At 38.2% G+C, this 16,609-nt stretch overlaps 1 protein-coding gene across 1 annotated transcript in view; it reads left to right on the forward strand.

Moving 5' to 3' along the window:
• The window catches only part of IQGAP1 (IQ motif containing GTPase activating protein 1), a 135,277-nt gene extending 119,792 nt beyond the window's left edge, over nucleotides 1-15,485 (forward strand). Inside the window, exons 36-38 of the mRNA XM_007945136.2 lie at nucleotides 629-751; nucleotides 11,662-11,770; nucleotides 15,372-15,485. Of these exons, the coding sequence (XP_007943327.1) occupies nucleotides 629-751; nucleotides 11,662-11,770; nucleotides 15,372-15,485 (346 nt within the window). The remainder of the gene's footprint in view (nucleotides 1-628; nucleotides 752-11,661; nucleotides 11,771-15,371) is intronic.
• Nucleotides 15,486-16,609: the final 1,124 nt, after the last annotated feature.

Below are 16,609 nucleotides of genomic sequence, written 5' to 3' on the forward strand. Positions count from 1 at the left end.
ATTGGTTTCCCTTTTCTTTGTTGAAGAGGGTCTGTGCAATCCTTCTGCCTAGTGTGCCATCTTGCCCCGCCTCCAAAGGCACTCATTCTTAAATGGAATTGTAACCATGGGTATAGAGACTAGGATTTACAACATGTATTTTTTGGGGACACAGTTAAACCTGTAATACTTCCTAACCTCTGTTTCTTTTTCCTTGTTCACATTCCTCTAAAATTTCTGTGCTACATTAAATTCTTTTAAAATTATTCATTCTAAGTTATTTTTTTCCCTTCACAACTGAGGAGCTTAGAATGTCTCCTTCACCTTGGAAGTTAGCACAGTTCCTGAAGCCTGGCATTAGAAGCCCTTACATTTATTTCTGTGTGCTTAGGTTCTGAGATGGACATGGAAGGATTAAGAGACTGTCAATTTTATGGAGTATTTTCAAATATCACTTAAAGACAAAGGCAATTTTGTAATGTTTTCCCTGTTTTTCAGAGATACTGCTTAGGAGAATACTAACATTTGCTTTAGAATTAGCATATTTCTTAAGCTTGTGTCTGGGAAGTTTGTTTCCTGACCTCATATCCTTAGCCAACAAAGATTCAGAGTAGATAGTTACTTACAGAAAGTGATATGATTTTTACAGGGTCTCCAAAAAGCCTAGGGAAATGAAAGGAAAGAAAAGCAAAAAGATTTCCCTGAAATACACAGCAGCAAGACTACATGAAAAAGGAGTTCTTCTGGAAATTGAAGACCTGCAGGTGAATCAGTAAGTATTTCCTTTTTTGTTTTATAAATCTAATTTTGTTAAATTACATTTCTCACACCTTCATTATATTGCCTGTATTTCTCTTTTCTAGATTGTTGTTTTATACCTTTACCTATGTATATTTCAATATAATGATTTAAGCCTCATATCAAAGCTAATTTGTCATAAAAGGGAAAGTATTTTTGAATTTCCTTTTTTGGGGAACATTTGTCTCAGGGTGTGTCCATACCTGCTCATGTAGGTCCCATCTGAATATTTCCTCTCCCCCACCCCGTTGTTTTTTTTTTTAATTGTGATTTGGGTGGAAATGTACAGAGCAAATTCACTTTGCTTACAGCAGTTCACATCCACTTTGTCTCATGACATTGACCATATGAATATTTCCTCTTTAAAGCAGGAAACCGTTCCTTCCATTTCTTCTGTGCATGAACTGAGAATAAATAAGAGTAACAATAACAGGATGTTTGGTTTATTACACTTTGACTACAAACTAGGGACTTGCCTTCATTTTTCTGTTCTGGGAAGAACTAGCTTGCTTGGCACATGGTTCATGGGTCTGACCCATCTGTCTTCCCACAGATCCTGGGCCCAGCTGCACTCACTGGGCACCTGCTCAGTCAGCCCTGTGACCTCAGGCAACCTAGTTCTATTCTTACGTCTATCCAAAAAATACTTGGTTTAAGAAGAAGCATATATATTGTTCTGATTCTAAAATAATACATATTAAACTTTGAAAACAAGGTTAAGCGCAAAGAAAAGGCAAAACACCTATAATCCCACAAACCAGAGATAAGCATAAAATTATTTTTGTATAGTTTCCTCTGTCTCTATTGACATAAAGATTGCCTCCCCACTCACTTGTCTTCTTATCTACCTATTTACTATTTTTTAACATAAATTGGGATCATACTATTTATAGGCATGTATCCAAGCTTTTTCTGAAAGCATTATATTGTGAGCGTTTTTCACTCTTTGAAAGTATACTTTTCAATGACTACATAATATCCCATATTATGTTGTTGTTGTTGTTGTTGTTAATTTGCCATCGAGTCGGCCCCAACTCATAGCGACCCCTCCTTGGGTTTCCGAGGCAGTAACACTACAGAAGTAGGAATGCCCAACCTTCTTTCCGAGGAGTGGTTGGTGGGTTTGAACCGCCAGCCTTCTGGTTCGCAGTCAAGTGCCTTAGGCACTATGCTACCAGAGCTCCCATATTATAGACAGAATTTATTTAACCATGAACCTATTGTAAAACATTTAAGTGGATTTTACTTTTTATGTTATTACACTAATACTGTGATAACACACTTTTACATATAAATTTTTGATCCTACCTTGAATTTTTTTTTTTTAATGATAGATGCCTAGAAATGGAATTTCTAGGCCAAAGAGTATAGAAATTTAATACAATGTTAAACTTATATATTTTGCCAAAACATTTCCAGTAGTGTTTGCGTGTGTATGATACTTACTCATCTCACTACTTTCTTGCCGTCATTGAATATTAAAATAATTTTCGATGTTTTTCCATTGTTAAAAAATATTACCTCACTTTCAGCATTCTGTTTCTTTGAATTCTGCTTGAGGTATGTGTTGCCTTTTGTTTTAAAATGTTTGTTTTAACATAGTTTATTGTCTCTATTTTCACTTTTGTTCATTTTTAAATTAGGGACCTTATTGTTTTTCTCTTTCATTTATTCCTTTGTTGAATACTTTAGGTATTTTTCTAATCTGTTTTCACAACATTTATTATCTCTTCCCTGTTTGCCATTATTTTCCATGACTGTTCAAGTGTCTGCTTCTATTAGCCTCTCTTACATCATTTTAATGGTGACTATGGGTTTAAAACCACCACTCATCTGTCAGTTTATTGTACTGTAGTGGCTTGCATGTTGCTGTGAGGCTGGAGGCTATGCCACTGGTATTTCAGATACCAGCAGGGCTACCCTGGTGGACAGCTTTCAGCATAGTTTCCAGACTAAGACTCAGAAGAAGGAAGGGGCCATCTATATCTCAAAGAATTGGCCAGTGAAAACCTTATGGATAGCAGTGAAACACTTACCTGATATGTTACTGGAACACTTTATGGATAGCCCTGAAACCTTATCTGATATAGTGACAGAACATTAGCCCCTCAGGTCAGAAGACACACAGAATACAGTAGTGACTGGGATCTTAAAAGCTTGCAAGCAGCCATCTAGATGCAACGATGGGTCTCTCCTCATTCAAAGCAAAGAAGAATGAAGAAAACCAAAGATTCATGGAAACAATTAGTCTTAGTGCGACTGGTACACTGTGAGATCTGCAGCCTATACAACTATGAGACCAGAAGAACTAGATGGTGCCCAGCTACCACTGTCAACCACTCAGAGGGGGAATCTATGTAGGATATCCTGGATAGAGGGGGAGAACAATGTGGAACAAAATTCAAAATCATTTAGGAAAAAAAAACTTGTGGGGGGACCAGGTTTGCTAGTCTGATAGAGCCTGGTGGAATCACTGAGACTGTGGCCCCTGGCTGCCCTGCAGATCTGGAATTGAACCCACACTTGTGGCTTCCAGCCAAACAAAAGACAGGCATATGAGTTGAACATTTACCTGAGGTAGATACACTCCTTGGAGAGAACAATCATGGGAGAAAGAAGGGCTGTTTATGCACAGGGAGACAGCTCAGGGGATAAGGGTGCATGGAGGGATGGACACAGGGAAGAGGTGACTGTCAGGAGGAAGTGGAAGGGGAGCTGTTGCATTGTGGTAAATTGTGGTCAGTATCATGAGACAAAGTGTATGTGAACTGCTGTAAAGAAAGTGAATTTGCTCTGTAAATTTTCAACCAAATCACAATTTTTTTTTTTTAAAAAAAGAAGACACTCAGAATGCAACTGGGTCCTCGAGGAGCTGCCTCCTCAAAGTAGAGTTGGCTTTAATGATGTGGATGGAGTAATGCTTTTGGGTCCTCCGTTTGCTATGTGGCATGACTGAAAATGGGAAGAAACAGCTGCAAACATCCATTAATAATTGGAATGTGGAATGTATGAAGTATGAGTGTAGGAAAATTGGAAGCTGTCAAAAACGAAATGGAATGCATAAAGATTGATATCTTAGGCATTAGCAAGCTGAAAGGGACTAGTTTTGGCCATTTTGGATCAGTCATATGATCTACTATGCTGAGAATGACAAAGAGGAATGGCGTGGCATCACAAAGAATGTTTCAAGATCTGTCCTGAAGTACAATGCTGCCAGTGATAGGACCATAGCCATATGCCTATAAGTAAGATCAGTTAATACTACTGGTACTCAAATTTGTGCACCAATCACTAAAGCCAAAAGACAAGGGAAGTTAAAGATTTTTACCATCTGCAATGTGAAACTGGAAACTGACTAAACATGCAATCAAGATGTCTTGATTATCACTGGTGATTTGATTGTGAAAATTGGAAACAAAGAATTGCCAGTAGTTGGACATTATGGCCTTCGTGATAGAAGTGATGCCAGAGATCGCATGATAGAATTTTGTAAGACCAATGGCTTATTCATCACCAATAACCTTTTTCAACAACATAAATAGCAGCTATACACATGGACTTTGCCAGATGGAATACACTAAGTCAGATCGACTACATCTGTGGAAAGAGGTGATGGAGAAGTCCAATAACTTCAGCCAAAGCAAGGCCAGGAGCTGACTGTGGAACTGCTCATAAGTAAGTTAAAGTTGAAGCTGAAGACAATTAAAGCTAGTACATGAGAGCCAAAATACGACCTTGATTATATCCCACCTGAATTAGAGACCATCTAAAGAATAGATAGTTCAAAAACAGTTGCAGCAGTATATTGACCAGGAGCTTCCAGAAATGCAAGATGGATTCAAAAGAGCACGTGGAACAAGGGATATCATTGCTGATGTCAGATGGGTTATGGCTGAAAGCAAAAAATACCAGAAAGATGTTTACTTGTGTTTTTATTGACTATGCAAAAGCATTCAACTGTGTTGATCATGAAAAATTATGGATAACATTGAGAAAATATGGGAATTCCAGAACAATTAATTGTCATCATGAGAAACCTGTACATAGACCACGATGCTGTCATTCTAACAGAACAAGAGGATACTGCATGGTTTAAAATCAGGAAGGGTGTGCATCAGGGTTGTATCCTCTTACCATACTTATTCAGTCTGTATGCTGAGCAAATAATCCGAGATGCTGGACTATATGAAGAAGGATATGGCATCAGGATTGGAGGAAGAGTCATTAACAACCTGCAGTATGCAGGTGACACATCCTTGCTTGCTGAAAGTGAAAATGACTTGAAGCACTTACTGATGAAAATTAAAGACTACAGTCTTCAGTATGGATTACACCTCAACATAAAGTAAATGAAAATCCTTACCATGGGACCAACAAGCAGCATCACAGTGAATGGAGAAAAGACTGAAGTTGTCAAAGATTTCACGTTACTTGGATCCACAGTCAACACCAATGGAAGCATCAGGCAAGAAATCAGACATATATCGTACTGGGCAAATCTGTTGCAAAAGACCTCGTTAAAGAGTTAAGAAGCAAAGATGTCACTTAGGTTAGGTGCTCCTAACCCAAGCCATGGTATTTTCAGTTGCCTCATATGTATGTGAAAACTGAACAATGAATAAAGAAGACCAAAGAAGAGTTAATGCTTTTGAGTTGTGGTGTTGGCAGAGAATACTGAAAGTACCATGAACTGCCAGAAGAACTAACAGATACTTCTTGGAAGAAGTGCAGCCAGAATGCTCCTTGGAAGCACCTACTTTGGTCATGTTGTCAGAAGGGACCGTTGGCTGGAGAAGGATGTTATGCTTGGTAAAGTGGAGGGTCAGCAAAAAAGAGGGAGAGCCTCAACAAGATAGATTGACACAGTGGCTGCTGTGATGGGCTCAGGTATAACAAGGATTGTGAGGATGGTGTGTGACCAGGCATGTTTTGTTCTGTTGTACTTATGGTAGCTATGAGTCAGAGCTGCTTGACAATATCTGATAAAGCAAAAACAGAACATGGGCTTAAAAACCAGATAGCCAACCAAACTTACTAAAATAAAATGATTTATCACATAAAATGAATACTTTTAAGGTGTGAGGATCTCCTGTTGAATAAAATGCATATACTTTAGTGCATGGATTTTGTGACCTCTCAGCTTCTCAGCAACCTTTTTTGCTTTCTTCATGGTACTCAGCTCTGTTACAGATAGGTAAGGTTGCACTACAGTTGAGTTCTGGAAATCTGGGGTTATCATCTGGGGAACAGCATATTCTCACATTCTTTTGATGCCATAAAATTTTCCTGATACATAACTTTTTTAAAAAAAAAAATGCATTTTACTGAAATATAATTTATGTACAGTGAAATACACAAAACTAAAGTGACATGAGTCAATGCATTTTTTGTTTTTGCAGTGCTCCCTCCCCTCCTCTCCCACCCCTGGCAACCAACAAAGAAAGTTTCCCTCCATATATAAACCACAACAATGAACTAATACTATATTTGTCCTTCTGTGATTGACTTATTTCACTTAGCATAATGTCCTCCAAGTTCATCCACGTTATGTGGTGTTTTGCAGATTCTACACTATTCTTTAGCGCTGCATAGCGTTCTATTATGTGTACCATAGTTGGTCATTCACTCTTCCGCTATAAATCTTAGAGATAAGTCCCTTGCCAGATAGGTAATTATCGGCAAATATGAATTTGTTGCTGTCATTTTTGTTATGTGCTTTTTCATGGTGTCGATTTCTTTGTTCCATATAATTTTCTATGCTGAGCTTGTTTTGTTTATGAAATGTGTTATCGCTTCCTTCATTGCTATTGTTTTAGTATTTGCTGAATACTTAATATTGGTTCTCTTTTTTGATGTGAAAGTTTATCATTTTTCTTTGAGGTTACCCTGTGATTTATAGTTTTCTTTCCAAGTTTAGAACAGTCTGTTCTATCTTGTAGTTGTCTTGACTTCCATACCATCTAGAAGTTCTGTAACGACACAGTTTTTTCCCCTTTTTGGTTTGTAGTTGTCCTCATTTGTCAGTTGATGTCTCTGGTTCCTTCTTCACAATCTTTTAGGCTTACTTTGGCTACTTCCATAGCTGGATTGGTTTCTGGGTTATATCATCATGTGTGTTAATGATCAGTTGTTGTTGGCTGTTGTTGCTTCACTGTCAAAGGACTCCCTTTAGCATCTCTTAAAAGGTTGGTCTGGTTTTAATAAATTCCCTTAATTTCTGCTAATCTGGTAATGTCCTCATTTCACCATGATATTTGAGGGACAGTTTTTCTGGTTACATAATTCTTTGTTGGAAATTTTTCTCTTCCAGGGTTTTATATATACCATGCCATTGTCTTCTTGCCTGCATGGTTTCTGTTGAGAAATCTGAGCTTAGTCTTATTGTTTGCCACTTGTAGGTAACTTTTTGTTTTTCCTGTGCTGCTCTCATGATTCTTTCTTTCTTTGCTTTTGGTAAGTTTGATGATGATATGTCTTGGTGATTTTCTTTTGGGGTCTATTCTGTTTGGGGTTCATTGGACTTCCTGAATGTATATGTTCTCATCTTTCACCATACCAGGAAAATTCTCTTCCATCAAATCTTCAACAATTTTCTCTGTAGTTTTATTTGTTTCTTCCTGTTCTGGAATTCCAATTACATGTAGGTTATTCCTTTTGATGGTATCCCACGTGAACCTTGGGCTTTCTTCATTTTGTTTTGATCTTTTTTCTGATTTATCCCTTTCCAAAGAAGTGTTCAGGTATTTGCCATCAATCTCCCTAATTCTATCTTCCATTGATTCATTTCTGCCCCTTTGCCCATTCAATGTCTTGTCTTACCTATTTGTGAAAATTTAGTATTAATCTTCTGGATTTCTGTGTGTAGATTTTGTATCATTTCTAATTTTTCATTTATTTTGTCATTTTGTTCTTATATTGTCTTTTGAGATTGTAGAGTTTTCTTTGTGTTTTCCTTGATCTGTCTCTAAATTCGTTGAAGATACCTAAATATAATTCATTTGAATTCTTATCAGGGAGTTCCAATGTTGCATCTTCCTCAGGGATGTGTTTTGGGTCTGTATCCTGGTCCTTTGTTTCTCCTGGTTTATCTTGCTTTTGTGTGGACTGTGATGCTCTGTTGTCTCTGCGGCATCGTGACGTTTTTGTATATATATTTAATGGTGATTGTATGTTGAAGTGACTTGGCCATGATTTTTGTCTTTTTGTTTTGTTTGTATGTTATCTACACAAGCAGGGTACTGTGCTCCTCTGTTTGCTAGTTGACAGCACTTAAACACTCAACACCTGTCTCCTTTCCTGTTGTCAGCCTCTTGTATGTCCCTGCCGACCTTGGCAAATAGAGCCTATTCTTAGGTCCTGTTTTCGTTTAGGTTGTTCCACTAGTTGGTGCCTAATCCACTTCTGTATAGTTCCTTTCAAAGCTCAGGGCTCCAGGATTATCTTCTGTATCTCTGACAATTGATTTTTCTTTTCTTTGTTGAAGAGGGTCTGTGTCACTTGTCTGCCTATTCCATCTTACTGGAAGTCTTCCCTGATATATAACTTCTTGAGAACGAATAACATTTTAAATATTTTCAGTAATAGAAACTTATCTGTGGTGGTAGTGATGGTGTTAGATGCCGTTGAGTCAGCTTTACCTCATAGTAACCCTGTATACAACAGAACAAAACACAGGTCAGTCCTGCACCATCCTCACAGTTCTTGGCAAGCTTGAGCTCATCATTGCAGCCACTGTGTCAATCCATCTTGTTGAAGGTCTTCCCTTTCTTTGCTGATTCTGTACTTTTACCAAGCATGCATCCTTCTCCAGGTGATGGTCCCTTCTGACAACACGACCAAAGTAGGTGAGATGAAGTCTGGCCATTCTCACTTCCAAGGAGGATTCTGGGTGTACTTCTTCCAGGACAGATCTGTTTGTTCTTCTGGCAGTTCATGGTATTTTGAATAGTCTTCACCAACACCACAATTCAATGGCATCAGCACTTCCTTATTCCTTGTCCAGCTTTCACATGCATATGAGGCGATTGAAAATACCATGGCTTGGGTCAGGCAAACTTTAGTCTTCAAAGTGACAGCTTTATTTCATAACACTTTAAAAAGGTCTTTTGCAGCACATTTTCCTGTTGAAATACAACGTCTGATTTTCTGACTGCTGCTTTCTTGGGTGTTGACTGGATTCAAGTAAAATGAAATCCCTGAAAACTTCAGTCTTTTTTCTTTTTATCATGATGTTCTTATTGGTCCAGTTGTGAGGATTTTTGTTTTCTTTATCTTGAGATGTAATCCATACTGCAGACTGTAGTCTTTGATCTTCATCAATAAATGCTTCAAGTCCTCTTCACTTTCAGCAAGCAAGGTTGTGTCATCTGCATATTACAGGTTATTAATGGTTCTTCCCCCAATACTGATGCCACGTTCTTCTTCATTATAGTCTAGCTTCTCGGAATATTTGCTCAGCATGCAGATTGAGTAAGTATGGTGAAAGGCTACAACCCTGATGTACATCCTTCCTGATTTTAAACCATGTAGTGTAGTATTCCTTTGTTCAGCTTGAATGACAGCCTCTTGGTCTATGTACAGGTTCCTCATGAAAACAATTAAGTGTTCTGGAATTCCTATTCTTTGCAATGTTATCTATAATTTGTTATGATCCACATAGTCAAATGCCTTTGCATAGTCAATAAAACACATCTTTGGTGGTACTCAGTACATTTATATATATGTGTATGTGTGTGTGTGTATACATACACACACATATATATATATTTGTGTATATATACACATGTGTATATATATAAATCTGCTGGACAGATTTCAGTGGTGCCTCCAGGCTGGGAAGAAGAAGGGGGCCATCCACTTCTCAAAGTATTGGCCAGTGAAGCACTATCTGATATATTACTGAAAAACTTTATGAATAGCCTGAAACTTTGTCTGATATAGTGCCGGAAGATGCGCCACTCAATTCAGAAGCCATTCCAAATATTACTGGGGAAGAGCTGCCTCCTCATAGTAAAGCTGACCTTAATGAAGAGGGAAGACCCTCAACAAGGTGGATTGACACAGTGGCTGGAACAGTGGGTTTAAGTATACCAAGGATTGTGAGGATGGTGCATGACTGGGCAGTGTTTCATTCTGCTGTGTGTAGGTTTGCTATGAGTTGGATTGACACAGTGGCTGGAATGATGGGCTCAAGTATACCAAGGATTGTGAGGATGGTGCACGAATGGACAGTGTTTCATTCTGTTGTGTGTAGGGTCGCTATGAGTTGGAGCTGACTTGACAGCACCTATCAGCAACAAGAAGTATATGTGGTTTCCAGCCAAACAAAGTACAGGCATGTGAGTTAAACATTTACCTCGAGTAGACACATGCCCTGGAGAGAACAATCATGGGAGAAGGAAGGGCTGCTTATGCACAGGGAGACAGCTCAGGACGCAGGAGAGTATGGAGGGATGGACACTGGGAAGAGGTAACTATGGGGAGGAAGTGGGAGGGGAGCTGTTGCATTGTGGTAAACTGTGGTCAGTGACATGAGACAAAGTATATGTGAACTGCTGTATGGAAAGTGAATTTGCTCTCTGTAAATCTTCACCCAAATATATATATATTTTATATATATATATATATACACACACACACACACACACAAATATATAAATAAATAAAAAGTATATGTAAGTGCTCTATGATATGTATAAGTATACATTTATATGTACATAGAGCACCTTATGAAAATACAAGCATACCTCAGAGATATTGCAGGTTCGGTTCTAGACTGCTGCGATAAAGTGAATATCACGATAAAGTGAATATCGCAATAAAGCGAATCAAATTATTTGGTTTTCCAGTGCATATGAAACTTATGTTTACACTATACTGTAGTATATTAAGTGTGTGATAACATGAAAAAGCTTGAAATGTTGTGAGTTACCAAAATGTGACAAGGAAACACAAAGTGAGTACATGCTATTGGAAAAATGGCATCAGTCCACTTGCTTGATGCAAAACTTCCTTTTGTAAAACAAAAACAACACAATATCTGCAAAGCACAATAAAGTAAAATGTAATAACTTAAGTATGCCTGTACACAGGCAGTCCCTGTATTACAAACAAGTTGCACTCTCAAGTCTTATCTTTAAATCAAATTTTATGTAAGTTGGAATAGTTAGGTATGGTTCATATCTAATATCTGTCAAATAAATATTTGTCTTATATAGAATATACTGTACCTTTCTATGCTAAAAATATTAAAGAAATACTTCCAGATGAAATAAAAACATCTTTAACAGAATAATACAGTAATAAAAATGTTTTGATACTCATTGCAAAGTAGCATCTGTTTGTTATTATGAACTTTTGTATGTACCTTGAACTTTTAATATAATTGGCTATTACCTACTTCTTTCCAGTAATCTCCTCTTTGATTCTTTTTGCACCGACCCTCTTTTATTTACTTGTCACTTCTCCTAATCCACAAACATGATGCATGAAAACAGTCACACTTCCTCTTGCCACTCTGTCCAGCCCGGTTTCCCTTGATTCTCAGTTTTTTTTTCATTAGGTTCCAGTAGTAGTCACTTAGAAAGCCAAGCAGATTTCCTCTGACATGATCCCTTCAGAAGCCATTTGGGCATTGCTCAGTGGTTCCTCTTGAAATGAATGCAAATGCTACATGGAGAAATTGTCACTCCTCTGTCCAAGTCCCAAAGCAGATGGCACTTAGGAGTAGCTATTCCATACTGCTTCACCTGCAGAAGTTACTTTAGACATATTTTCTACCCCTTTTCTTCCTTAAAGACTGTATCTCTCTTTCCCCATATCACAGTATTTTTATTTGTGAACATAAAAACCATGCCCTTATGATTATGTGTTATGTTTCAACAGGTTTAAAAATGTTATCTTTGAAATCAGTCCAACAGAAGAAGTTGGAGACTTTGAAGTAAAAGCCAAATTCATGGGAGTCCAAATGGAGACTTTTATGTTACATTATCAGGTAAGTCTGAAAGCTTTCTCACAGTGAAACCTGTAAGAGCCAGAACTTGGCCAGACTGCCTCATTTCTGTATTTCACAAGTTTTCTGCTTTTGACAGGATGTAGTCTTACCACTATTTTATCACTCTCTTTTAGTGGGAAATATCTGAGTTTTCCTTCTCTGACTGGTTTCTGCCTTATACAAGTTCTAGCTTTCTCAGGTTTTAATTGTGTGTGTATGTGTGTGCATGCACGCATGCATGTGTGTGTGTGTAGATGGTAGTTATGTTATTGTCGAGGTAGGAGAAATAGATAAAAAGGAGATCCACTTGGGAAAGCCATTCACATGCAGGCTCCACACTGGGGTGGGGTGAAGCTTGATTTGGTCTGTGCACACTGGGGAGCTTTTGCAGATGTGTAATCTTCAGAAAGCATTTACTTGAAGCTTCTACTCAATGTTGCCAGTAAATTGAGCTGATACCTCAGACTTGCACAAAATGCTTAAGTTCAAATTTATACTGTCTTGACAGTATAAAATTCTAAGCCTACTCAGTAGTTTAAAATTCTATTCTTTTCTACATTTTGATTTGATACAGGTATTTAAAAGTTAGATGTATTCCTTATAAGGTGTGTGCAGGTCTGTATCTTTGTAACCTGAATCCCATTTTAGATTTAAAAAGAAGTCTGCAGTGAATCATTTTGTAATATAAAAAATTATCTCTGATTTTTATTTTGAACTATCTCTGCTTTTTACACATTGAAACATGTCAGGACATTGTCCATATAAATAGAACTAACGGGGCAAACAAAGTTAACAATAACTTCTTAGCCACAGCCAGCCACCCTGAGGGAGTGAGTTATTGGGCCTATGGGCTTGGAACCATGGTTGTGGGGGACATCAAGCTCAATTGGCATAACATACTACACAAAAACATTGTTCTCCATCCTATTTTGGTGAGTAGTAACTGGGGTCTTCAAAGCTTGTAAGCAGCCATCTAGATGCAACAGTGGGTCTCTCCTTGTTTGGAGTAAAGAAGAATGAAAAAACACAAAGATTCAAGAAAATAATTAGTCCAAGGGACTAGTAGACCTGGTGAACCTCAGCCTACATGACCCTGAGACCAGAAAATAAAGGTGGTGCCCACCTCTCACTGCCAGCCACTTGGAAAGGGATAAAAATTGAACATCCTGAATAGGGTGGGAGAAAATGTGGAACAAAACTCAAAATCATAAAAAAAAGATCAGGTTACTGGTTTGGTAGGGACTGCTGAAACCCCCAAGACTGTGGCCCCTACTCACCCTTTGGGCCTGGATGTAAACTCCTATGGCTTCCAGCCAAACAATAGACAGGCCTATAAGGTGAATATTTACACCTGCTAGGTACACTCCTTAGAGAACAGCCAACTAGAAGAGATCAGAAGGACAGCATTTGCACAGGGAAATAGCTCAGAGGGCAGGCATGCATAGAAAAGAAAGACACAGGGAAAAGGTAACCACAGGAAGGAAGTGGGAAGAGGGCTGTTATGGGGATTGCAATCAATGTTATGAAATAAAATGTGTATGGAAAATGAATTTGCTCTGTAAACTTTCACCCAAATCACAATTTCAAAAAAAAAATCAGGACATTGATAGGATCCCTAGGTAATGTCTAGACTCCATTAACTTTGTGTATATAGAATTTCATGGTGTGTTCCTCTCTCTGAATATGCATTTGGGCTTTTGCATATGCTGCTCCCTCTTAATTGGGTGTGCTTCTTCTTCCACCACCCATTTATTCTTTTGTCATTTATTGAGCACTTGTATGTCTATGGTTGTTAACTATTGAATTGGCCCCCCAACTTATGACAACCCCATAGAGTTTTCTTGAATATAATCTTTGCTATTTGCCAGGCTTTTTTTCCATGGAGCTGTTGAATAGGTTCAAACTGCCAACCTCTAGGTTAGCAACTGATTGCAAACTGCTGGTGCCACCCAGGCTCTTTCACATGTGTGTTACCAGACTGCCCCTACCAACCAAGTCTCAATTGGTGGTTTCCTCTTTGCTTCTTTTGTTTACAGTTGGTGTCACATTATAGTGTAATTATATGTTGACTTAGTCCCTTCCTCACATGTGAAAATTGTGAACTCCTTAAGAACAGGTAGTATTTTTTCAGTCATCTTTGTTTCCTTGTCAGTGGCTAGTGTTAGCTTTCTACATCATAAAATCATTTCTCATTTGTTCAGCTATCTGTTTATACAAAAGATTTTGTTAGTCCCTCAATTTCACCAAATTCCTATAGGCCAACCAGCCTGCCTAAGGTAGTTTATTCATTCATACACAAATATGAAGTGGCTACCAGGTATGAGGTGTTATGTTAGGCACAGGTGAAAGAAACACTAAGGTCTGCATACTTATGTTGTTGTTAAGTACCGTTGAGTCGGACCTGACTCATAGTGACCCCTCCTTGGGTTTCCGAGGCAGTATCACTACGGAAGTAGATTGCCCCATCTTCCTTCCGAGGAGTGGCTGGTGGGTTTGAACCGCCAGCCTTCTGGTTAGCAGTCACGTGCCTTAGCCACTATGCTACCAGAGCTCCTGCATACTCATGGAGCTGCCAATTTTTCCAAAAGATGAATTGATTGAACTTTTGGGTCTGTTCAAGCCCTGCTTTCTCACAACTGTTAGAAAGTTTAAGATGCGACCACACAGATTTTGTAAAGTTGCTCTGGACAGTGGAGGGTAGTGGAAAAAGCAGGGACTTTGGATCAGATCTGGATTCACCACAGCCGACTCTGTACCCCTGGGCAAGTCCGTTAATAGCTCTGAGACTTCTCAGTTGCCTCATCTTAAATCATACCTTAGAGGATTTTTGTGAGGACTTAAAAAGTTGCTTTATGCTTACACAATGTCAAGCACATAGTAGGCACCAATAAACATGGAGTCCTCTCTTTTTACTTGCCTTCAGAATATAAAACCTTCCCCATGTGAAACAGAAATTAGTAATGTGGTAGATACTGTTAAAATTTTTGGCTTTATCTCATTTTCAGTAATTAATATAGTTCATCATGGATTGAAATGCCTTTACCTTCTCCAGACTAATTAAAACTGGTAACCCATTATTTTATATTGAAATATGAAAATGTTATTGTACTTTTGGAAATAAAAAGCTTGGATGTGCGTATTAACATGTTTCTTTTTTTCTTCCACGTTTGATACATTTTGATAAAAACATCATGAGTTCTTAACTCCGTATTAACCAGAAAACTCAGTTGAGCAACATACTCTATTCCTCAAACTCTTTTTTTTCTCACCCCATTTCACTTTTGGCACCTTCCCCGCCCTTCCCCCCTCCCCCCTCCTGTCAAAAAAACCTCATTGCTGTCCAGTCAGTTCTGACTCATGGTGACCCCATGTGTTGCAGAGTAGAACTAAGCTCCATAGGGTTTTCTTGGCTGTAATCTTTATAGAAGCAGATAACTAGGCCTTTCTTTCATGGGTTTGATCTGCCAAGTGAAAACCATTCCACTCAGGGACAGTCTTTCTGACATACAAAGCATGCCTTATTCCTTCTGAATCCCTCCCTACATTGTGTCCTTTCTTGTTCCACAGACTTGATTAACTGTCTAAATGTTTTTTCAAACAGGACCTGCTGCAGCTACAATATGAAGGAGTTGCAGTCATGAAATTATTTGATAGAGCTAAAGTAAATGTCAACCTCCTGATCTTCCTTCTCAACAAAAAGTTCTATGGGAAGTAATTGATTGTTTGCTGCCAGCCCAGAAGGATGAAAGGAAGATGTGCCTCTAGTCTCTTCTAGGATCCTTTTTCACCCATTGGAAGTAAAAACCCAGGCCAGGAGTGTGCCTCAATCTGATCCATTCCCAGTGCCACCTTTTTAACTCCTGCTCTGACAGGGCATTTGTTGCCCCCTTTTTTTTTTTTTTTGGTAGTGTAATTGTATCTCAGGCTTTGTCTAGCCCTTCTAGTTCTTCTGTCACTTAAGGATAGAATGGAAACCCCCATAAAACTTTTCTCTATATATTGTTACTGTCTTATAGGTTGTATTACTATATTGTGAGCTTGGATGTTTGCTTTAATTAGCAGTAATAAGGATGGTGAGATTTGGATTGTTGTTAATTAGAAGTGGAAGCTGTTAGCACCAGTAACATACATACATACATATAAGACACACAATTAAAATGTCAGATGAGCTACAGTTAACAGGTTGTGAAGTTCTTGTCCCATCAGCACAATTGAAGGCTAGGGGGATCATTGGTTCTGTTCCATTCTGTTTTCCTTTATGGGCAAGAGCTAATAGAAGTCACTGTTCTATATCCAGACTAGAGAAAAATGTTATTATCAAATTTGGGCAATTCTATTAATAGTGTAACTCCCTGGCCAGTGGATGGGAGACTTCCACTGATAAAATTTCAGTTGTTTGAGTACATTGAGAATGAGCTGAGGTGCCTCTCTTGGCCACCTGTTTGTTTGTGTTGGTGCATAGAAATTGCCTAGGTTGAGGAAGACAGTCCTCTCCATCCCTACCATAATGGAATGGATTAGATATAGCATTGAATGTAATTGTCTTCGAAATTGTTTTTATATCTTAAGAGTGCCTTGTTATAGATTTCTTTCTTAAAATGTGGGTGATAGGAGATTTAAAGATTTATATAATGCTTTAAAAGCCTTTAGAATACTGTAAGAAAAGGATTTTTTATAAATTGGCTTATCTGTATATCTGAACTCTTGAAACTTTCTTATAGCTAAAACACTAGGATTTATCTGCAGAGTTGCAGAGAGAGAATCCTGCTTTAAATAGCCTAAAACAAAGCTGGTCAACCCATATTACACTTAATAATAAAGTCTTTTTTTTTTTTTTTT

The sequence above is a fragment of the Orycteropus afer genome, unplaced genomic scaffold (genome assembly GCF_000298275.1).
Source record: "Orycteropus afer afer isolate SDZICR_OR568_19922 unplaced genomic scaffold, OryAfe1.0 scaffold00132, whole genome shotgun sequence".
Classification (NCBI taxonomy): Eukaryota; Metazoa; Chordata; class Mammalia; order Tubulidentata; family Orycteropodidae; genus Orycteropus; species Orycteropus afer.